The sequence below is a fragment of the Phocoena sinus genome, chromosome 8, assembly GCF_008692025.1.
Source record: "Phocoena sinus isolate mPhoSin1 chromosome 8, mPhoSin1.pri, whole genome shotgun sequence".
Classification (NCBI taxonomy): Eukaryota; Metazoa; Chordata; class Mammalia; order Artiodactyla; family Phocoenidae; genus Phocoena; species Phocoena sinus.
The window spans coordinates 94963348-94987366 of NC_045770.1; the positions used below are offsets into that span (position 1 = coordinate 94963348).

General features: G+C 56.8%; 1 protein-coding gene across 2 annotated transcripts in view; it reads left to right on the plus strand.

Annotated features, from left to right (window-relative positions):
* Positions 1 to 20444, plus strand: part of CD82 (CD82 molecule) — a 52169-nt gene extending 31725 nt beyond the window's left edge. For both annotated transcript variants that reach the window (XM_032640079.1, XM_032640078.1), the window contains exons 3-9: positions 939 to 1011; positions 5853 to 5977; positions 6133 to 6207; positions 15348 to 15449; positions 18712 to 18918; positions 19144 to 19227; positions 19524 to 20444. In XM_032640079.1, coding sequence (XP_032495970.1) covers positions 939 to 1011; positions 5853 to 5977; positions 6133 to 6207; positions 15348 to 15449; positions 18712 to 18918; positions 19144 to 19227; positions 19524 to 19601 — 744 coding nt within the window. In that variant the 3' untranslated portion in view covers positions 19602 to 20444. The remainder of the gene's footprint in view (positions 1 to 938; positions 1012 to 5852; positions 5978 to 6132; positions 6208 to 15347; positions 15450 to 18711; positions 18919 to 19143; positions 19228 to 19523) is intronic.
* Positions 20445 to 24019: the final 3575 nt, after the last annotated feature.

The window sequence follows — 24019 nt, forward strand, 5'->3', positions numbered from 1 at the left end:
TGGGACCCTGAAGGTGGGTTATCCCCCAGGTAGACCCAGGCCAGGCCCCAGGGAAAGGCCAAACTTATGGGGTGATGCAAGCCTCCCCACCTCCATCCCCTCAAGGGAACCTGTGCTTTTGCCCAGACTGCAGGCCCTTCCCCAGCCTTGGCTGGCTTAATGGGATCTTGCTGGGCTGATCTTGGCTGGGGGAGGTGAGCTCCGGTTATGGGTCTGCCCCCTGGTGGAGGGAAGAGAGGCAGGGAATACCTGGGCCTATGCCAGCCACCCTACCCCGTCCCCACCACCATTCGTTTGCTTTTCTAATCCTGCCTTTACACAGTTTGGTTCATGAACTCGCTCATCCGCGGGGGCCCTCAGCACCTGGTGCGCCCAGGCCCACAGAGCTGCATGCAACCCAGCCCTGCCCTCAGGGAGCTCACAGTCTAGCCAGAGAGACAAGTGGCAGAGTTAAACCCAGAGGGAAAGGCTATTAGAGAAGGGTCCCACGGTGGTTGCCACACAGTAGAGGCCCCTTAGTCTGCCCGGGGGTCAGGAAGCCTCCTGCGGAAGGTGGCCTTGGAGCCGAGAGATCTGGAAGACGGGTTGGGCTCCGACGGTCATGTCCCCCGAGGGTTTCCCCACCCTGAGCCTGGCTTGTTGGGGAAGCTCCCAGCCCCCAGGCTGGGGCAGGGCCAGGAGATAAGTAGGAGGGCAGGAGGCTGCACCCCCAGAGCCGGTATGCTCAGGTTGACCACACATGGGCGTAGGAGGGCCTCCCCACTCATGGCCCTGCTGTCTGGGTTGCTGGAGTTGGCTGGACTTGAGGTGCGGGGCCTGAGGCCACCCTGACATCCCTGGGCTGGACAAGGATGTAGGCAGCTCCCCTGTGTCCCCCCGGCCAGGCTGCAGGGGCAGCTGGGAGCGGCCCCCCACTAACTGCCCCTTTCTCCTTCCAGGTCCTGGGCGCGGTGATCCTGGGCTTCGGGGTGTGGATCCTGGCCGACAGGAGCAGCTTCATCTCTGTCCTGCGTAAGGACCCCTCTGCTCCGCCTGCCCCAGCTGCCTCTGAAAGGGGGCGGGGGCTGCAGGCAGGGCTGCTCCCGCGAGTACTTGAACCTCAACGCTGGTCCCTTTTCCAGCTGCCCTCAGGGCCTCGCTTAGGTCCCGCATGCTGACCATTCCACCTTGGGCCTCGCCCAGGTCCTGCATGCTGACCGCTCCGCCTTGGGCCTCTCTGCAGGGGTTTCCAGAAGGAATTTTCTCTCCCTCCCCAAACAAAGCTGCCGTTGTCTGGAGAACACTGGGTGGGGGATGAGAGAGGCTTGTTCTCCATCCTGGCCCCCTCCCTCTGCCCTGACCTGAGAAAGCCTCTTACACCCTCAGTTCTTCCATTTGCCTGCTCAGCAAAACGTGGCCAACAGCCCCTCCCCTTCCTAGTTCAGAAAAAGGGCCAGGAGTGGCAGATCGTCAGATATGTGTGAAGCGCCTACTGTGTGCCTGGCACCAGCCAGGTGGGTCAGGCAAGTGTGCTGACGAGGAGGTGCCGGGCCCAGTGTCTATCGTTTGTGGTCATGATGTGCCAGGCATGGGGCCAAGCATTTGGCATAGATAAACTGTCTTAATCTCACAACAGCCCTGTGCAGTAGCAACTTCCTGCCTTACAAATGAAGAAATGAGGCTCAGAGAAGTAGCGTCCCTCGCTCGAGTTCACCCAGCCTCTGAGGGATAGGTGTGGGACTCGAACCCCCAGAGCTTTGGTCCTAAATGCTGCACGTGGTAGGGGAAGCCCCTTGTCTCACTCTTGAAGCTGGAGGAAGAGAAGCCCAATGATGATGATGAGCGCCCTTTCCGATCTACTCATGGTCACCACCGGGAAGTCTGCCAGGCTTGCTGCGCTAGCGTCTAGTGGACGTCCTGAGGGGGGAGGGAAGCAGAGCAGAGCACAGAGATGCCACTCCCCTCAGCAAGTGCGACCTTGGCTCACTTCCCCTCCCAGCAGCTGCCCTGCCCAAGGTAGCAGGTTTGGACTCAGGCCCATGACGGCTGCTTGATTTGAATGAAACGGAACCAAGCTAGGATGGGTGATGGAGGGGCCCTGGGGGCTAGGCCTCCCCTCACACATGAAGGGAAGCAAGGAAGATCCACCCTCTGGCCACTTCCGACGCCATCTGGGGCTGTCAGTCCTCACTTCTGCTGGGACTGCTCCCCATTCTGGGGCTAAGGTTTAGGTTTCCAGCCCCATGCCCTCCCCACATGGGACACATCCTCCTTGGCCCTGCTCGGCCCAGGCTCCCGCTTCCTGGGCTGTGGCCCACACCCAGCGGGCACTGCATCTCGGGGCAAAGTCTCAAGGCCCAGCCCGCCCACTGCGTTTGCGCCCTCTGCACCCTGACTGGGGCTCCGGGGGCGTCCTGCTGCTCCTCCCTGTTCGGGGCTGAGAACCTCAGGCTGGCCAAGCTTTAGAGGCCCCCTGGATGCACCCGAGTGCTTTTACAAATACCAAGGCCTAGCCCCACCCTAAGGGATCTGACTTCAAATCAGCACTGAGGTTTTTAAGAATCTTCCCAGGGGTTCCCCGGGCAGCCAGGGTTCAAAAACACCAATCTGCTAGCCCGGTCACTATACCCTTGGGTAAACTGAGGCTCAGAGAAGAGGAGAAAAAGACTCGCTAAGAGTCACACGGCAAGTGAGGTCAGATCTGGGAACCCAGGGCCTATTGTGTGCCAGGCCTGCATGGCACGGCTTTTCCCTTACCAGCTGAATCCTCTCCATGAGCCCGTGGGGCTAGGCATTACTAACCCCATTTTACGATGGAGGAAATTGAAGGGAAGGGAAGGAACTTGTCCAAGGGCACGCACACAGCTAGAGGTGAGGGAGCTGGGATGCGGACCAGGGGGCATGGCTCCTGAGACCCCATCCCCTCTAGCACAGGGCTCTCCACCACGCCACGCATTCACACCGCAACGAGCGGGATCAAGCACAGTGGTTAAGGGCACAAACCGTGGAGCCGGGCAGCCGGGGTTCCCATCCTGGCTCTGCTGTCTACGAGCTGTGTGATCCTGGGCAAGTTACTCCACGCTCCGTGTCTCCTCATCTGTGAAATGGAGACAATAACAGACAGTATGTCCTAAGGCTATCGTGAGAAAGAGGCGAGTTAATAACAGTTTCTAGTAAATAGTAAACCCTACATAAGTGATTGTTAAATTAGTTTATAATACCATCTGAACCTTCGAACATCTTTAAGAAGTAGGAACTAGTTTTATTTCACAGAGCCAAAAATAGAGGCCCAGAAAATGGCTTGCCCGGGGTCAGAGCCTGCTAGCAGCAAAGCTGGGATTAAGTGGCACCCTCTTCTCGTGCTCCTCAGTCACTTTCAGTTTGGGCCACTTCCTCCCCACCTCGCTGGTACCTCCGAGGCCCAATAAAACCAAGAAGATGCTGGCCTTGGTGCACAGTGGGCGGACTACCCCACTCCTTCCTAAGTCAGGTTGCTCAGATCAGGGCCAGCCTGAGACCCAGGAGGAAGACAGGGACTGGTATTGAAATCTTCTGAGAAAAGAGAGACGCCACACCGCAGCTCGGCTGGCCTCCCAAGAGAAGGACCCGAGTGGGGGTCTCAGCCTCCAGCCTTGCCCCTTGGGCCCCATCTGCGGCCTCTTGCCCGCTCTGGGCCTCTGGGCCCTTACAGACAGATCAAGGTGCCGATCTACCCTCATTGGGCCACGGCAGAAATTCAGCAAGATGGTTTGGATAAAGGGCCTTTTTCAGGGCTGGCACACAGTGGATTTCCAGGCAGTGCCACTTGCCTTTTGATGGGGGGAGTATTCGCTGGGAGGGCTTGTTGGAACCCAAACCCAGGAAGTTTAAGAAAAGCAAACTTTGATGGCCTTCCCCTGCTGTGGTTGATGGCTGAGAGCCAGGGCGGTGAGGGCCTGGAGTAAAAAGGAAGCCCCTCACTCAGCCCCTCGGGGCCTCTGTCCAGCTCCTGGGGGCTCCTGTGAGGAGCTGAGCGGGGGCCTCCCTCCCCTGGTGCCTGAGAGTGGAGTGGGCTGGCCAGGGCTTTTCCTGAGCTCCAGAACATTCTGTCTGTGCCCAGGAAGTGGATGGAGCTGGATCACACTTTCCTCCCCACCCACACTCCAGCTTTGTCGTTATTCCTTAAGGGCCCTAATGCTCCGTCTGTGGTCGAGGTGGGGATCTCAGCCCCTCTGAGGTGCCCCCAGGGAATGGTGGTCAGTCAGCCTATTGATGGGCAACTGTGGCAGCCCTGGCTGTGCCCGAGACATCGGGGAAGCACATTCACCATGCAGATTCCAGACGGTCTCCTGGAAAGTCTGCCTGGCTCTGACAGACCCGGGAGTCTGCATCCCTGAGAGGTCCTCCTGATCTGCTGAGGCTCTCCGGGATGTTCTGCCCCCTTCTGGAAACACCCCACACCCTGAGAGTGCCACGCCAGCCTCCCTGGAGTGCCTGGGCTGTCAGGGGAGAGAGCCCGCAGCGCCCTGCCTGCCGGGGGGCGCGTCCACCCTGGTCCACCTAGCGCGTCACAGCCTCAGGGTAGAGGGGACCCCACGCACCCCACACCGGGGAGCTGGAGAAGGACATAAGCTTCTCCCTGTGTGATCCGTTGGGATTCTTGGGAAATGCTGGTCAAGTGCCCCAACGAAACTTCTGACCTCCACCTACCCCGGGGGCTCTGTCATCACCTTTAGGCCCCCGTCTCTCCGCCTCAGGCGTGTCGCCTGTCAGGCTCCTCTCTCACTCACACTGATCTGTTCTTTCTGACCTTTTTATTTTCCAAACACGCCGAGCTTACTCCTTCCTCAGGCCTTTGCACCTGCTGTTCCCACGGCCTGGAATGCTTTTCCTCAGCTCTTCACTCGGCTGACTGCTTCATTCTCAGCTGAGCGATCATGTCACCTGCTCAGACCAGCCTTCCCCCACCACCCCGGCCCCTCCCTGCCCATGTCCCTGACCTTAGCCGGCTTCAGTAGCTTCCCGACCCTTCACACAGCCAGAAGAGACACTCCTCACCCCATCAGCTTCATGGCGTGGGGACCTCGGCAGGCTGACGGCTGTATCCCCAGCAGGTGGCACAGACCCTGGCATACGGTGGGCCCCGGGTAAATCTTTGGGGGCTGAACACATGAATGAGCATCACGCCTGTGTCCGTACACGTGCCCGGTGCTTCAGTGCAAAGAGTGTGGCGCTGGGGGGGTTGCCTGTCTCCAAGTCCCAGCTCTGGCCCATGCTGGTGTGCCTCTCTGAGCCTCAGTTTTCTCATCTGTGAGATGGCCGTGCTGGTACCTACTGGGTAGAGTTCTGGCAGAGGGGAGACGGCACATGTGAAGCCCCTGAGGCCTAGGGAGTGGGCAAGGGAGGCCGGCATTTGGTCACGGACGAGGAGGGAGGCAGGCCCTCAGCGTCTGTGGCCTCAGCGGAACCTGCCAGTCTGTGGTTCTTTCATTCAACAGTTACTCATCCAGCACTTTGCTGTACCAGACACAGTTCTGGGGTGGGGGGTTCAGCAGGGACTAGAGTCCCTGCCTTCGTACAGCTCACAGGCTTGTGGAGGCCGCAGACAATGAGCGAGATAGGCAGGTAGAACGAGAGTCTTTTCAATCCTGGTAAGCGCTGAGGAGAAAAACGAAAGCGGGACGGTTGGCAGGTGGGGATAGGATAGATGCGGGGTGGGGCGCACATCTAGGGGAGGCAGCTTCCAAAGCTGGTGAAGGAACAGGCTTCCGGCTGGATGGCTGACCCCAGAGCCCTGACCCCAAGGCAGGGATTTGGTAGCAGCCCTGCCCCGGTTTTGTACTTAATACGGGCGAGATAGGCAGGCTGAATCGGATGCTCTTGTCCACCCGCAGAAACCTCCTCCACCTCGCTCAAGGCGGGGGCTTATGTCTTCATCGGCGTGGGCGGCTTCACCATGCTCATGGGCTTCCTGGGCTGCATTGGTGCTGTCAATGAGGTCCGCTGCCTGCTGGGGATGGTGAGTATGGTCCTCCACCACCGCCCGCCCAGCCCCCCTCATCCCGTCCAGAGTGGCCTGAGTAGAGCCCCGGCCCAGCCTGGGTGAGGGCGTCTGAGGCATGTAGGACTTGGTGGGAGCCCCCAGCTGACTCTGTGCCTGCTCTGTGTTCCCAGTACTTTGCCTTCCTCCTCCTGATTCTCATCGCCCAGGTGACTGCTGGGGTCTTATTCTACTTCAACATGGGCAAGGTAAGCACCCCCCTCGTCCCCACCCCCCGACCTGGGCTGGACCAGCCACGTGGGGTGGGGGGCAGGGTTGGCCTGGGACGGGGGCTAGACAAGAGGCCTCTTAGTTGTCACAGAGAAACCCATAGGTGGGGAATTTCCTGGCAGTGCAGTGGTTAGGACTCCACACTTTAATGGCCAGGGGTGCGGGTTCAATCCCTGGTCAGGGAACTAGGATCCCGCAAGCCATGCGTTGCAGCCAAGAAAAGAAAAACCGGGAACCCATAGGTGCCAGGTCAGCCTCCCAGGCTTCTAGCCCCCTGTGGTCACATGGCAGAATGTTAGAGGAGAGGACAGTACAGGTCGGTGGAGTCGCTGCTGGGCCCAGATCTTGGCTCGATCCCACCACTTTCTAGCTGTGTGGCCGTGGGCAAGCTGCTTTCCTCTCTGTGCCTGTTCCACCTTCTGTAAACTGGGGACATTAATAAATTTAACTCTCGGGGTTTCTGTGATGATTCAGTGAGATGATCTTTATCTTAGCAAAACACTTAGCACAGTTCTCGGCACCCCATCCACAGATGAGGCCCAGGGAGGAGACTGTCAATGAAAACATTATTCCAGTGTCAGCGGGAAGACACTCAGCGTTGAGGAATAAAAAATCAGACAGGCTGGGGCTTCAACTCTAAGGACATTTGTTGTTGACTGAACCAGAAGTCAGGTTCGGAAGCTCGGAGGCCCTGGTTCTGGCTGTCTATTCAGCATTCTTACTGTGACGGCTTTCCTTCATCTTGCCACTCACCTCATGGCCGCGAGATGGCTGCCACAGCACCAGGTACAACATCTGTACTGCTGTGGCCTGAAGAAAGGGAGTGGGCTAGTGCCAGCCATGGCCACCCCTTTTATCAGAAAAGCAAGCCTCCCAAAATTCTCCCCCAGTCTGGGTTATTAACACACCCCTAGCTTCAAGGGAGGCTGAGAAAGTGAGTATCCAGCCTACAGGCTCTAAAGACAGAGACGTAAGAGAGGAGGGAGCTGGCGTTGGCTATTGGGCCTGCCAGTCGATTGTGGCTGTCACGGTTATTGTGGAGCACCTACTCCGTGCACGTGGTATTTTCTAGAAGCTTTATACACATTGTCTCGTCCTCCCAGCAGCTCTGCCGTGTAAGTGTTACGTTGACGGGCAGAGAAGCAGATGCCCAGAGAGATGAATAACAACGACAGCATCGGTAGTAGTGACGATAACCCCTCATCCCTAATCCCTCTTCGGCACACACCAGATACTGGGCGCAGTGTTAGCCACTTTACGTTCCTTCTTTCCCTGATCCTCACCTCCTCATCCTCATCCTGCAGGTGAGGGGTGAGGGCACAGGGTGGTCAGTGGCCAGGCCAGGTGAGAGCCCAGGCTCCCTGAGGCCAGTCGGAGTTCACCCATGGCTCAGCTGAGGCTGGGACCCTGCCTTCCTCCAGGGCTACAGTTCTTGTCCACTGACTGGGCTGGCAGAGCCAGCGGCCAGGTGATCTCCTACATTTTACCACTTGAAGGTCAAGTTGCCACAGATCTCTCTTGGAACGAAGCTGAGAAAACATTACAGCAACATCTCAACTAATGCTTAATAGAATTTAGAACAAGCCTGGCACTAAACGCTTTGCATGTACTGCATTTAATTATTCGTTCCTCACAGCAAGCCTTTGAGGTCACGGGTATGAATACCCTCATTTTCAGATGTGGAAGCTGAGGCACAGAGAGGTTAAGTCACTGGGCCAAAGGTCACACAGCTAGTAAGTGGCAAAGCCAGGATTTGAACCCTGGCAGCCTGGCTTCTGGGTTCATGCTGGTGAAATTTTCATTATAGTGGTTCCTACCTGAATCTGCTTTACTTATTTATAATCCGCCCAGCCTGTTTCCCAGGAGAATTGGAGCTGGCTTCCAACATAGGCATAGAGCAACTAAAATCAGTATGAGAAAGATCCGAATGCACACTGAGACAGAAGAAGACCACTGTTCCTGAAGCTAGGGGACAGCATACTCAACAGCAGCTGAGAGCTAACTTGAACACTGAGCTTCCTGGCAGCCAAGGCAAAAGGGGAAATAGCAGTTTAGTAGATGAAAGGAAGTTCGCTTGGTGCCAGACAGAAAGCCAGTGTTTAGGGAACGGGAACTACTTTTCCAGTGCAAGCACTATGGGATTAGGTCTTCATTTCCACCCTGTGGCACCTGGGGCTTCTCTGGGACCCAGTCACTGGTACATTACAAAGAGAGTGGTTAAGACCTGGGCCCCAGGGAGCCGGTTCCTGTGACTCAGAAGCTGGTCAACATGGCAGGGGTGTCAGGCAGTCCACCTTTTCACCCCTGTGCTTCCCCATCTCACAGTAGTAAAGACGGTGCCCATCTGTGAGCGCCAACCACGTCCCAGGGGCTGAGCTAGTCACTTGGCGCACGTTTTAGTGTTGAGAGCATTTTCAAGTTTAAGAAACTGAGGCCCAGAAAAACAGTGACTTTGGGCCACGGTCACACTCAGCTCAGATGCATCAGAGCAGAGATTTCCATCTCCATCCCTCCGACCCAAGGCCACGCCTTCCTCTACTCCATGCTCCTCCCCTCGAGCTGGTATAATCTGCCTGGCCGCTGACAGGGAGCCATGCCTTAGAGGCACCCCCCGGCCCCAGAGCAGGGCTTGTTTGGAGAATCAGCTCTCCTGACTCCAGTCCAGGCTGTGTCTGTCGTGGTACCCCACCGTCCCCTCCTGTGCTTCCCCGCAACCCCCAGGCTCCACACCTCACACCTCCCGCCCGCAGCCCCAGCTGGCCTCACCTTGGTCCACCTCCTTTTCTGGAAAGCAGGGGGAAATTTCCTGGCTTTGCTGGGGAAGTTCTGGCGCCACTCGATCGCCCGAGTTGGAATGACTGATTTATTTTTTCTTTCCTAGCGCATTGTAAATCCCAGTGGAAGACTAAACATGCCCTGGTGGTGTTTATTCCTGCAGATGAGGCCCAGTTGGGGAGGTGGGACTTGTGTGAGCCTGAAGGAAGCAGGCTTTCTGGAAGGCGATGGGTCCGATCTTCCTTCTCTCTCCAGGCCTCCAGGGCGGGTGGGAGGGACTGAGCCTCTGGGCTCTCCCTGAGGTGGTCTCCAGGGCCGTTATCTGTCCTTCCTCCCAGCAGCCACTGTTCCCAGGGCAGCAACAGGGGAGGCTGTGTGCCTTGGGCAAAGCACAGGCCTTCCAAGCCGTGGGTTCTGTGTCTGTCAATGGAGGAGAATAGACCTGGCTGGCCCCCACCCCTGCCAGGGTTGCAGGGAACCCAGACTGCGAGGCTTGTAGAAAATATAGAGTGGTGGCCCAGGGCCTGGACCCCGGAACCAAACTGCCCACGCTGGAGCCCTGCTCTGACACCCTCGGCAAGTTACTCAGCCTCTCTGTGCCTCAGTTCCCTCCTTTGTCAAATGGCAGTAATCCTACAGGTCTGCTCTATTTATCTGCGATTCCAAAGTCCAAAAAACACTTTGAAAAACAAAAATACCATTTGCGACTCATTTGGTGGCAAAATGGAACTGGAATGGAAATGAGCTTGTTGATGGCCATGGTTTATCCCCTTTAGGTGCCCCTTGGGAAATATGAATGGGAGAGATTGTGTGTGTGTGTGTTGGGGGGTGACACATAGCTCCCAGCCCTTCCTAAAGTCTGAACGTTTCTCAGTGCCAGAGCCCACTGGCCCCAAAGGCCACCTGATAGCGTGGTGGCAAGGATGGAGAGCATTGACAGATGGGAAGGGCATAGTGTCCGCCCGGTGCAGAGCAGATGTTTGCTGGCATCGTTGCAAGCGTTTATTATTACTGTCACCATTACTAACTTCACTAATGCCTAGTGAGGGCCCAGTAGATGGCAGCTGTTCCTGTTGTCGCCAGTATTAATGTCCGTATTAGCGAGGGCTGTGGGAACCAGGATGTAGTTGTGGAGTTAAGAGTCCTCTGGCTGTTTCCTCATCTGATCACTATCTAGCCCCTGTTTAGTGGGAAAAGGACAGGTCTGGGATTCAGGGCCCTGTGTTTGGGGTTTGGGGGGGGGGGCGCACTGCTATTTGCTGTGTGACCTTGAACATTTTACCCAGCCTCTCTGAGCCTCAGGTGACCTCTTGGGCCATTCCCAGCTCTGACACTCTGGGATTCTGACTTGTTCTCTCCAGGCAGTGAAGGGTGGGAGGTCAGTGAGGAAGGAGGTGAACTTGTAACTGTTTCCCAGCATGTGCTGGGAGCTGGGTTTGGTGCACTCACGCAGGCTGCACCACTGACCTGCATGTGTGAGACCGCTGAGGCTCTGAAAGGTTGTATCAGGGGCTTGTGCAGAAGGTCTGAGGGCTGAGAGTGTGGAGGGAAGGGGCTCGCAGGGTCTGGGTGGGAGCCGGGGGTTGGGGGTGGTGACCTTGGCTGGGCTGGACTGCTGTGTGCTCCCCAGAGAGGGTGGCCAGCCAGGAGAACTGTGACTCCCTCCCTCCTCCTTCCCTCTCCCACCTAAGAAACCCAAAGTAGCCAAATAGCCATGCGCATAGGACTGAGTGCACACGTGGTAAAACGTGTTCCTTGAGGACAGTGCCGCTCTGTGAGACATCTGAGATGTCTGTTTCCCTGCAATGGAAGCTTCCTGATCCACTAGCTTGGGTTTCTACTGCCATAGGGAGGCAGCTGGAGCCAGGACAGGGGGAGGCGATGGTGACCTTTCTCTTCCCTTTTGGAAAGGGGGGAAGAAGGCGTCCAGGCTGTCCTTCTGGAAAGGAATGTGGAGAGCAATGGGCGGAGACTCTCAAGCACCTGCGTGCGTGGCTCCCATACCTGACTGAGGCCCCACCCTCAGGGAGCCTATGGGGGTGGGGCCGGGAGCATACAACGTGGTCCTCCTGCTGAAATCTGGGGTAACTGGTTATGTAGATTGCAGCCGGACTCTCAGAAAAGACTTGGATGGTCACTGAAAGTAAACATGCCACCCCCTCCACATTCACCAGGGCAAAGGGTCCTCATTTCTTGCCAGGATCTCAGGATGAAGCGTCAAAGCATTGGCAACACTTTCTGTGGGAAACCGGGCAGGGGACAGGAAGGTGTGGGTCCCTTACATTGCATGGGGGCACCTCATTGTAAGAGGCAATTTGACACATTAGAGCATGGAGAGAGGGCTGAACACCATCCCAGAGCCATCAAAGGAGCCTGGAGACTTACCCTGGGGAGGAGGGGGTAAAGGGGGACGTGGTTGAGTCTCAAATATCTGAATGATGTTTGTCCTGGGAAAGAACAATTTGATTTGTTTTCTGTGGTCCCAGCTGGGACTTGGGAGGGAGAGGGAGGATAAAAACTGATGGGTAGAAGTCATTTAGGCTCAACTTAAAATGAATTGCTTGTATCAAGAGCCTCCCCAACCTGCAATGTGCTATTTTGTGTGATACTGAGGTCCCCATCACAGGGAGCATTTAAGCAGAGCGTGGAAAAGTATGGGGAGGATTCTTACATTTGGTTGATATGTTGGACTCAAAGGTGTCTTCTAATTCTACCTCTCTGAGAAAAGTCACACTACAAGGTGACATAAAAGCACAGCATGGGGTTGGGGGAAAGAGAGTCATGCCAGAGGATGGAAGGATCTCAGGCCAGGTGGAGATGGTGGGTGGCTTGCTGTGATTAGAATCTCAGGGCTCCAGAGCTGCATATGGCAGGTTATGGTCATATCTCGTCTGCTTGCCGGCTGTCTAATCTTGGGAAGTTGTTCTCACTATCTGAGCCTTGGTTTTCTCTTCTGGGAAGTGGGGAGGATGGTATTGGGCAGAACCAGGGCTGGCTTCCTGGGTGTGTACCCCGAGCAGCCACACAGTATCCCACACTTAGAAGGGTGCCGTGCTTGGTTTGATGTCTTGAAATTCGTAATCACTTTGAAATAAGGAGTCCTGCATTTTCATTTTGCACTGGGTTGTAAATTATGCGGCCATTCCTGGGCAAGACTCTTTATTACATGTGAAAGTAACCCAGATCTGGCCAGATCTGGCTGCAGGCTCAGCTGGATCCAGCCTTCTAAAGGCTGCCACCAAGACTGTCCCTCTCCATGCTCGGCCCTGCTCTCCTCCATTGGCTCCCTCCTCAGGCCAGCTATCCCCAGTGGCTCTTGGGGTGGCCACCAACAGCTCAGGCCCTCATCCCACCAGATTAGCAGAACTAGAGGGCCCATGTGTGTGACCTCGGGTCACATGCCCATCCCTAGACAGCTTACTGTGGTCAGGGTGTGGAAGGCACTAAGTGGCAGCCTGGGTCTTTGCCCATGGCAGCAAGGGGGCAGGGCTTCCCAGCTACATGGAGGGATTGAGGGGTGCTTACTGCTAAGCAAGGGAACTGCTGTTTCAAGAAGGGAGAGTAGCTGTGGGGCAGGCAGAAACCACAGAGAGGTTGCAGCAGGGATGAAGTGAGATGGTGAGTGTCTTCTCACTCTCCCTCCCTGCTCCTTCTTATCTCAGGAATGGCCTGGTTGCCAGGGTAACTTCCCTGGGCTCCTGACACCGCCTCTTGGGCATTTGCTTCCGCTCCAGGCTGAACCAGCCCCTGCAGCCATGGTCCCCGTGGCCCAGTCGTGTCCCTCAGCCCCATTCTGGGCTGGAGGATGGTTGTGGTGTTTCCATGGAAACCACCCAGCCTCAGTGGAAACCACCCAGCTTCCATGACCTTCTCGTTTCTGGGGCCTGAAACAGGGAAGTCTGTGCTGCTGCGGCTACCATGCCGAGTATAAATAGAGCCCAGGTCGGTGGGGGAGGGTGGGTGGGAGGATGTGGGGAGATGGCTGTCTATGCACATGCCTCTGGGGACCCCCTCCTTTCCATGCCTCAGGGATCATCTGCTCACCGGGGAGTCGAGGTGGAGCAGAGACAGTCAGGGCAAAAAGACTGAGATTCTGCAGGCAGACAACCCCCGCTGTGTGACATGGGCAAACCACTGAGCTTCTCTGGGCCCTCCTTAAAACTGCTCTGACCTGCTGCAAGGTACGGCCATGTGGTTTAAATGCCGATAGAGCTTAATGGGTAAAAACTTGGGTTCCGGAATCAGAAGAGCCTGGGTCCAAACCCCAGCTCTTCACATGTTGGCTGTGAGTCCTTGGGCAAGTTAATTAACCTCTCTGGGCCTCGTTTTCTGCACCTCCATAATGAGGGAACGAGGTCAGTACCTGGGCCATAGGTCTGCTCAGAGGATTCAAGTGAAACACTGCATTAAAAGTCCTCAGCGTGGCACTGGTAATAATAAGCGTTAGATCAAAGTCAGCGGCAGCTGCTGTGATTCGTTACTGACAGGCAAGCTCTGCAAATTGTAGAGCTCCGTGTGCGTGATATCAAAGAAGTATTGATGCTTCGCTAAGAGTTTTATGGAAAGGGAGGGGGCAGAGAGCAGTTCCAGAGGGTGGGGCTGCCTGGGGGTGGGGCTGGTCTCACAGGGCTGGTGAAGGGAGTGGGGCGGGGAGCCAGGCCCGCAGCAGCTCGAAGGTCGGTCTGGAGGATGTGGGTTCTCTGAGCGCTGCATTCTTGAGGAGCTGGCGGAAGCCCTGTTCACGGGCTTCTGAGCCAGGCTCTGTAAGCGCCCCCCTGGAGGCACCTGTCCCATCTCCCCAATTCCTCTTTCTCAGCAGCAGAGGACCAGGTACGGGGCTGTCCCTTCGGTGCCCCTACCCCTCTCGGGCACCTTGCCCCAGGGTTCTGCAGGGACAGCAGGTGACCATGACCAGCCTGTCCCTGCTGGGGCACCCGGGGAGGCCCCTGGGCAAAGTCGGCAGGTGGGGCCCGGCCTCTGGGCCGAGGGAAGCGTGTCCGCAGCTCTTAGGCTGGTTTCGGGTTTGCCTCCCTTGCACAGCTGACTTGCTCCTGAAAAGCTGCCGTGGTGAGATCCTCTATTCAGAGCCCCAGTAAGAGGCCTTGGGGGCTGAAGCCCTTTGATCTCTGCACCCCGCGCCTGCCTTCACTGTAAATGACTGTTTTCTCTGTGGGGTTAGTGAAAAGCAGGTGCTTCTCTCTTCCTCCATGGGGGGCCCTGGAGTCCCAGCACAGGCGGGATGCAAACTTTGTGGGGCCCTGGTGTGGGGCAGGTGGTGGGGTTACAAACGCGTCCCTTGTCCGTGCTCGCTACACACTTACTCTGACCAGGCTGGGTCAGACCCAGTCCCTGCCCCGGCAGAGCTGATGTTCCAGTGGGGGAGAGAGACCATAAATCCTGGAAACAGGGGAGCAGGTAATGACAAGACTATGAAGAAAAATATATCATGCTTCCCCTTGTAGGATAAGGAGGGTCTTGGAGGAGACAGAGAAGGGCTGACATTTTCTGGGTGGTCCAGGAAGGTCTTTCTGAGGAGGTGCCATTTGAGTAGAGCTGTAAAGAAAATGGAAGAGTCAGCTACATTCATATTTGGGGAAACAGAATCCTAGGCGGAGGGGACAGCAAGTGCAAAGGCCCTGAGGCAGGAGTATGCCTCGCACAAAGACAGCAAGACCTGTGTAACTGAAATAGAGGGAGGACAATCAGAGGACACGAAGTCTGGAAAGAGCAGGGCCAAATGGTGTAGGGCCTTGTGGGCTGTTGAGAAGACAGTGGTGTGTCTCCAGAGCGTGGTGAGAGGCCCCTGGATGGTTTTTAGCAGTGACGTGGACAGATTCCCATCTAAAGGGTCATGTGCTGCTGAGTGCTGAGGAGACGGTCAGGTAGGAGGGTTTTTTTTTTGTTTTTTTGTGTGTGGTACGCGGGCCTCTCACCGTTGTGGCCTCTCCCGTTGCGGAGCACAGGCTCCGGACATGCAGGCTCAGCGGCCATGGCTCACGGGCCCAGCCGCTCCGCGGCATGTGGGATCTTCCCGGACCGGGGCACGAACCCGTGTCCCCTGCATCGGCAGGCGGACTCTCAACCACTGCGCCACCAGGGAAGCCCAGGTGGGAGTTTTTGACCCTGACCACACTGGGCTTAGCGTGGTGACCGGGGGAGAAGGTACCCAGGAAGTACCAGGAAAGTGAAAATTGGTTGGAATGGGTGACGAAACGCTTTTGAGCTGTGAGCATGTCCCCAGTGTTTGGGGGGAGTGGGGGAGACGTGGCTTAAGCACATATGACCAGAGGTGGGGTGCGGGTTTCAGGAAATCTGACCTCGGTCCTCACTCTCCCCTCTGCAGCTGAAGCAGGAGATGGGCAGCATCGTGACCAAGCTCATTCAGAACTACACGGATGGTCACGAGGACAGCCTTCAGGAGACCTGGGACTACGTGCAGGCTCAGGTGAGGGCACATGGGAGACTGGCCTCTGTGTGTCTGTGTGTCTGTGGCTGGTCGTCTGTGGGCCTGGTAGTGCCCGACAGACAGACGATGTTAGCGGTTTGAGTGTCAGTGTGTATCTGTTGGGGGCAGGGCTCCTGAGCAGCCCCACTTCCTGCCACCCCCAGCATTTCCTCGCCCAGGGGCCCCGGGCACTGGAGGCTGCTCCAGGGCTGTCCCCAAGTGGCCAGAAGCAGGGGTAGCCCTCGACCCTCTCCTCTGAAGCCGGACTGGGGCGTGCTGGCAGCTCCCCTTGGAGGTTAAGAAACCGGGTGCCGTGACATTCTGCAGAATGTCTTGAGCATTTTGTAACATAAGAGAGTTTGGTGGTAAGAGCTAAAGGATAACTTGTCTGGCTAACTAGTTCTCTGGAAAGTTATGTGGTTACTGGGCCAGCTGTTTGCTATCAGCTGGTTAGCAGGTTCAGAATCCTTGTATTTTATCATAAAGGTAAGAAAGCTTAAGTTTTTAAATAATGGTTGTCAGCTAAAATGCACAGCCCCAAGGAATCCCCTTGTTTCCATTTTACTTCTAGTTTAATTGGGAATGAAAGTTAACGTTTATTGAAAACTTCCATATCTATGAAAATGATTCTATGAGTTGCTGATATAATAAAGTATGTTGTCAGATTTCTGACTACCGATTAGCCTTAAATTCCTAAAATAAAAATATTTGATCAACAAAAAAAAGAAACTGGGTGCCAGAGCTGAGACGCTGCCGCAGGTCCGAGTGGAGGCTGCCTTTGGGGAGGAGCCGCGGGAACCCTCAGGGGTGAGAGGAATGTTCTATTCAAATCTTGGTCTAGGTGGTGGTTATGCCAATATGGGTGGCAAAGTTCATCAAGCTGAATTTGTACACTTTGGGGTGTGTGTGTGTGTGTGTTCTTCACCTCAATTAAAGTGAGAGACTGGCTGGCTGACTGACTGACTGACTGACTGACTGCTTGATAGAATGACTGACTGACAGAATGACTGACCGATTGTCTAAATGAATGAATGACAGACTGATGGATGAAACAACTGACGACTGACTGACGGACTGACTGGGTTCCCAGCCCGCCTCGATGATGAACCGATCAGCACACACGCAAAGCGCCCTCAGTGATGGGATCCCAACTGCCCCCCTTTGGTGGTCCCAGATGTTGTGTGCCCTTGGCCATGAGCCGCCCTCTCCATGCTGCAGCCTCCCCCTCTGTCGCAAGAGGGCCCTGCACACGACAGTCACTTAGGACCTGCTGGCACTGCCTTCCGGCTGCCTTTGGGGAGACCTGTGGGATGTGAGGGGCAGAGACAGGACAGCACGAGAAAGCCTGACACCAGGAGAGCGTGGAGACTAGAGATGGGTCTCTGTCCCGGCAACATGGGCATGTCCATCATCTGAGCTGTGAAGAAGGGAGGGTGACACTTTCTGGCCTGTGTGCTTCACAGAGTTTTGGTGACACAGGGAGCCTGTGTCATCTGGAGGGCTCCAGGAACACAGGAAGACTCTTTGCATGCCACCTTTGGTTTGATCCGCAGTGGCTGAGACCCTTTGCTAAGATTAAAGGGAGCGGGGTGTCCCAGGATGAACAAGTGTCACCCTTCAAGGAGCCGGGAGGAAGACTTGGGTCCCTGGGGAGGTGATGAGCACCCCGTCATGGGAGGTGGTGGACTGACTTGGGGATTCCTGCAGTTCGCAGGGCCTCTAGGTGATTTGACGTCTGTCAGATGCTGCTTGGCATGGTGGTAAGAAAACAGACGGTGAGTCAGGCTCCCAGGGCTGAGATACAAAACTCAGCTACTTCCCGGCCAGGCCTTCTCTGAGCCCGTTTCCTCGTGTATAAAACGGGACTGTTGACCCATGCTCACGTGAGATGAGTTTATGAAGCCCGAGGCACTTATCACGTGGCAGGTGGGTGGTGATGTTTAATCATCACGCACAACCACTGAGACACAGGGGGTGTCAGTGCAGGGGCTCCTGGTGAGCCGGGCTCTGCCTGGTGCAGTCGAAGGACCAAGGCAAGCTGCCTCATTTTGCTTGGGTGTGGGAGGGCCTGTGGGTGGCCCTCAGAGGTTTGAGGTGCCAGCCTTTCTTGCTGGAGAGGAGGCAGCCAGGCACCTGCAACATAAAAAATAAATCCTAGACTAGAAACTGCCTGGAGCCGGAGAACGCCTGAGCGAGCCTGGCACGCCCTCTGCTGGCCATCGGGCTGCTGGTCAGGGACTTCCCACCCGAGATAGGAAGGAAGCAGGTGGGGAAGCGACCTCGCGCTGGGCAAGGTGTCACACAGCTCTCCCATGCTAGCCCTTCAGCCTCCCCGGGGGCCCTAGCAGAGTGGCTGTCATCACCCCATTCTCCGGTGAGGAAATCGGGGCTCAGAGAAGTGCAGCGGCTTGCCTGTGCACAGGGTAGGGCCAGAAATGGAAAGGGCCCTCCCCCGGCTCTGCTCTGCCTTCCACGGGCATTTCTCGGCACAGGCGTAGTCCCTGAGGTCCCAGTCCTGTCGGGAATTCAAGCCCACATGTGATCTGAAGCCTCTCGGGGTCCTCTTCATGAGCCCCATGGAGCCCAGAAAGACTCTTTGCCTCAGGAACTAGAGCATTTTCTCCTCTAAAAAGGTGGATGTACCGTGTCTCCCCTTTCACTCTGGCAACCAGGAAGCTCAGAGCCAAACCTCAGCTCCAGCATGTTCTCAGAGCCGAAAAGTGGAACTGGCCTTACCCGGGCGATTACCGTGCTCTCCAACCTGAGATGGATGCCTTGCCTGCCTCGTCTCATTTAGTCCTTATAACAGACCGAGTTAGGAACCTTTGTTCCCTTCATTTTGCAGATGGGGAAGTTGAGGTCAGCACTTTGATCAGAGTTGAGTAGCTGGTAGGTGGCAGAAATGGGATTTGAACCCGGTAGCGTGACTCCAGCCCCCAAACTCTTAGCCGTGTGCTGTCTGCCCGCCTCACGTCCCGTATACCTTGACCATCTTCTTCCAACTTGACCGTCCCTCCTGCTCTGCTTTATATTTTTGCTGATTTTGTTTCCTCCTGTTTTCATAGTTTATGGTATATCCTGAGAGCCCCTTTAAATCCCTTGTGGCTCACAAATGCCAAAGTGAAACCTAAACTCTAATCCTGGTGGTTTGGCTGAGACCAGGCTTGGGGGGAGCTGGAAGGGGCAGATCTGAGCTCCTGTCCAGGGAGACCCCAGTTGAGTGGGCGATGGACTCGAACAGCCTGTCCCCTTCTCTGCCCAGGTGAACTGCTGCGGCTGGGTCAGCTTCTACAACTGGACAGAAAATGCCGAGCTCATGAATCGCATCAACATCACCTACCCCTGTTCCTGCAAGAACAAGAGCAAGGACGACAGCAGCATTTTGCCACAGATGGGCTTCTGCGAGGCCCCCGTTGGCAATGGGACCCAGAGCAGCAACAACCCCGACGAGTGGCCTGTGTACAAGGAGGTGTGTGGATGGCTGTCGGGTAGGGCTGGGCTCGGTGCACAGTGGGTTCAGACCCTCAGTCCCCCTGGCTCACTCATCTATGTATTCACCAATGTATCCGTTCAAGGAACACCCAGACCCCTCTCTGCCGGCCCTCCAGGCTGGGGGTGGCCCCTCCTGGTGATTCTGAGTGATCGGGTGAAGTGGCCCATTGCGGGGTGACGTGGCTGTGTTCTCCACTTGTAGGGCTGCATGGAGAAGGTGCAGGCCTGGCTGCAGGAGAACCTGGGCATCATCCTTGGCGTGTGTGTGGGCGTCGCTGTCATCGAGGTCTGGGTCCCATCCCCTCCAACCCTCCCCATGCTGCCCTCCCAGGTCGTCCCTGCTCTGCAGACGTCCAGTGCGGGGAGGGGCGGGTTGAGGCTCATCAGCTTCTAGAGGCCCTGCGGCTAGCGTGGCCTGACCACTGCCCCTCGCCGGCCCCTCTGCCGCCTGAATCACAGGCTGGTCCTGAGGCTCTAGTTGAGGATCAGCTTCATCCAGGTCAAGTCCCGTGTGTTGACCTGGGGCCTCTGGGGACCCGGGCAGCCCGGCCTGACTCTGACTCTCGCCTTCTCCCTCGACAGCTTCTGGGGATGCTCCTCTCCATATCCTTGTGCCGGCACGTCCATTCCGAAGACTACAGCAAGGTCCCCAAGTACTGAAGCGGCCGCTGTCCCCACCTCCCTGCCTGTCCCCCAACCTCAGGGCTCCTAGGGGTCTCCCTGGCTCCCCCTCCAGGCCTGCCTCCCACCTCACTGCCAAGACCCCTTGTCCGTCCTGTGCTGGCTGGAAGTGGGGGGCGTCCTGGGGCCTGGACCCCTCTCCTTTGCTTTTCTGCCGCCAGCCTTAAGCCCCCGCTCTTCTGTGGCTCCTCGGCTCACTGTCTGCCAGGGTTGTCTTGGCAACTCCGAGAAAACGCTCCCTGCACAGGTGGGCTGGGTTTCTACCTGCCTTGGGGGCTGTGTATATTGTACGGGAGGAAGTGTATTAAAAAGTTGGGGGTGGGGTGGATAAGGCACCCTGGGCTGTCGGGTGACTGCCCACTGCGTGGGTCAACTTTGTTTCCACTACGATGCTTCTGTCCTCGGTTTTCACATTTTCGTTGAGGTAGCGGGGGCGGGGGGCTTTACCTGACATGAGGAGAGCACCCCTTCCCCAGCCTGAGCCAGCCCCACCCGGGCAGCTCAGATCAGTCTGGGCCGTGCTGTGGGAGCGGTGCCTAGGTGAGCTGGGCTGGAGCGGGGCTGCCTGGGCCAGAGGGTCTGGACTGGCCCTGGGCCGCCTAGGGAATCAGACGGGTGAACCCTCTGGGTGTGGTACAGAGCTGGCCCTGCATTCTGCAGGACCCTGAGCTGTCCAGGGAAGCTAGAGGATGCTTTTTCCTGTCCTCTGTCCCCCGGGGAATGGGTGGGTAAGGCTGTGCCTTGTAGGGGAGTGGGGAGGGGCCCTGTGTACAGTTCTGTAAAACATAGATGACTGATTATTAAAGAGGATTTGTAACAATCCAGCCTGCCATGGTGGGGATGCTGCTTCCCTGGGTTGGGGGAGGACCAAAGGGGAGAGGTAATCTTAAGAGAGTGGCTGGGTCTGCAGAAGAGAGTTGTGGGCGCCTGACTGCTGTCTCCAGGGCCGGGGGCCCTTTGGGGGCATCTCTGGTCCCCTGTTCAAGCTGGGACCATGAGAAGTGTGACGCCTGCCTCTTGTCCATTTGCATGGCTGCCGGCGTGGCTGGAGTTTGATTTGTGTGTTCAAACAGATGTAGATGGTACCCCTAGGTTCCGGCCTCCGAGACCAGGGTACAGGTGCCCCTGGGCTGGCCGCGGGGGTGCATCAGTGAAGCCACAGAATGAACTCCGCCTCTTTCTAGAGCATCTGTTTTTCACAAAGGAAGGAAACATTTTCATATTAAAGAAATGTGATGGAGTAAGATGTGCAGAGTTCAGGAGGTCTTTAAAGACGCAAGATGAGACTTTAAAGGAAGCTCTTACTTGTGCACAGGGGTGAGCCCCAGCACACCCCCTGCCCAGCATCACAAAGCCCAGAGGAGGTGTTCAGATGCTCTGCCATCATGGTGGCTTTAGGACATACGATGGAGGAAGTTCCCTGGGGGGGAGGGGGGCGGTGTGGTGGGTAAGGAAGGCTGGGAGAACGGCCAGTCTAGGGTGGCACTTGCTCTGCCATTTCCTCCTCTCCAGCTTCTCCGGGGCCCTGGAGGCAGAGGAAGGGGCCGGTGGGGGACTTGCCTCCCTGAAGTGGGGCGAGAAGGGTAGTGGAGGTGTTTCAGAGGGACCCACCAGGTGGCGCTGCCGCCCCAGCTTTGGAGCTGGTGGGACCCAGAGTTGTTGTCAGGTCACTCCAGGTGCTTCACCAGCTCCAGGCCTGTGGGTCTCTCAGTCGGGTAGGTTGGTTAGAGTGCGGATCCCAGGGCTCAGCAGATCTGGGCTGGGGAGAAAGAAACTGCACCTTTAGCAGCCCTCCAAGGTAATTCCTGAATCAAGTTGCTTTAGTCTCTCAGGCTCTGAAAAGATGTAGCTACCGATGCTCCCCAAAGACAGATGGGCTGGAGGGTGGACCTGGGGAAGATAGCCCTTGTCTATACAGGAAGGAGGGAGGGGGTACACCTTAGAGACAGTCTAATTCTTGATCTGAACCCAGTTAATTTCTTGCAAGAGGCTTTCTGCAGCTAAAATCCAGGGCAAACCCGCTTTTGGGCCTGTGGGAGGTGCTGGGCACAGCCCTGGGCTGAAAAAAGCCTTAAACTCCAAGGGGCTGTTCACCGCAGTCAGGGACTCTCCCTGGAGCTCTTACCAAGCTCAGAGGGCTGAGGGCTCTGAGTGAAGCTGTTCCAGCTTATTTTATTTATAATCTGCCTCATTCCACAAAGGAAGTACATCTAATAAAATATAAAAACTTAGAGAAAAGTAAATTTATGAGGAAGTATAGACTTGGGTGAAATAAACACACGTTTATTTGATTTGCCCAACCTGTTGATGGCAAATGCACAGTGAGGGGCTGCAGGAGGTGGGCGCTAAGGAGCCCGGGGCCCTGTAGGCAGTGGCGGGAGAGTCTAGGTGGCCACATGGCAGAGCTTCCCTGCCCTTCAGTGACGCCTGCGGATGGGACCCCTAGTGGGACACCTGGAAAAGTAGGTGTGAGGGTGTTGGGTGTTGCAGACGGGGTCTCTGCCCGGGCGCTTTCTCAGGATTCATCAGGACCCAGGAGTTGGGGACGACACCAGGCTGGGGCTAGTAATCAGTTGAGCACAATTCTCCTCCACCCTCCTCGTCCTGGGAGGAAGAATGGAGGAGCCAGGATGGTCCAGGAAGCCCAGAGCCCCTTCCCCAAAGAGCAACCGCAGACGTTAGCTGGCTGAGAACACAGCGTGAAATGCCTGGGGCTCTGGGGCTGAGGCTGGGAGTCTCAAGAAGGTGGGGGGCAAGCGAGACCTGAGGTAACTCCTGTCCCGGCCACGGGCTGACCTCCGACCTAAATGGGACCTTGGTTACCTCCCTCTCGAGTGGGTGAAGGGGAGGGATGGGGGAGTATAGAAGGTTCTACCTGGCCTCTCCTCACGGGCCCTGTGCCACAGAGAGTAGGAGTGGGTTCAAAACTGTGCCTGAAAATATTTTAGAGAAGACAGGGAAGATGTCGTAAGTGATTAGGGGGTGGGCTAAATGCCGCAGCCGGCTTCCTCTGGCATGCCCACCTCCTGAGGCACATGCTGGCCTGGCAGCAGGACTGGAGCGGCATGGAGCGGACTCTAAGGACATCCTCCTGCCTCCACAGCCTCCCTCTGCCCCAGATCTCCTGGGATGACCCCAGGGTGTGTTGTGAAACCTGGTCACCATCGCCCTGAGCCTGCTGGCCGCTCACTCCTACCTCCTGGGAGTTTCTCCCCCTGCTTCTGCCCCAGGCCCGTGAAATTCCACAGGGAGGTGCTGTGGACTGGCTTCTCTAATTCCCAGCTGGCCCCGAGAGCCAGTCATGTGTCCACAGGGGCCATGGGCTTCCAGCCTCTGATGTCCCTCCCTGGCGGCTGGGCCAGCTGAGCTGCTGCCAGGCCTTCTGTGGGGCGGGGCCACCCCCGGGCCGCTGTCTCTCCCACTAAGGTCCAGGCCAGGGCACATGCCGTTCTGAGGACTGGCCAAGGGTCCCACGGTGCCTGGCTGCTGAGCCCCTGGGGCCAGGCAGGAGGCCTAGGTGGGCACCAGCTTGCTCTCTGGGTTTTGGGGGGAGCCAATGGCAGTGCCCAGGAAGTGTCCAGGAGGCTGGACTTCAGGGGAGCTGTGTGGCACGGACACTGACCAATGGGAGTGGAAGCCCGACTTGAGCTGGAATAGGGTCCTTCTGTGTGGATTGGTGGGCGGTGCAGGGCCACCTAGGGGCTGGCCTGGGGGGATTGTCATCCATCAGTAGAGAACTGTAGTAGTGTTTTAATAACTGGCATGGCTGTATGGGTGAGTACTGCTGGACGCCACCCCTGTGTGCGCGCGCGCACACACACACACACACACACACACACACACACACACACACACACACACACACGGGGCCCTGAAACCCCCTGAGCTCAGTCCATTCCCGGCTGGGAAGACTCCCAGCTCTTCTCTGCTCACACTAAGCTGTGGGTGGCCAGCCAGTGGTAGGCAGGAAAGGCCAAATGTCTGCCAGCCTGGAACATTCCAGGACAGGCAGAGCAACCCACCGCCGACCCCGATCCTGCCTGTTTCAGGGCAGAGCCTCCTCCAGGCCCTGCCCTGGGGTCTTCCAGGTAAGCAAGTCCCTCAGGCCAAGGAGCAGTGACGGGGGTCACGGTGACACTGGAGTGGCCAGCCACCAGCACTTGTTGTGGGCCAGGACTGCCACCACCTCCTTCGCCTGCAGAGGGACAGAGACCGAAGTTACCACACTGCCTCGGGGAAAATATCCTGCTGCTCCCTGGGGTCTTTGGAACCTGTGGGCTGAGGCTCATTCATTCATTCATTTATCCATGCCAGGAATACTTAATGGCCACCTGCTGTGTGCCAGGCACTGTTCTAGGCTCTCGAGAACACGGCTGTGATGACACCTACGTGGCACT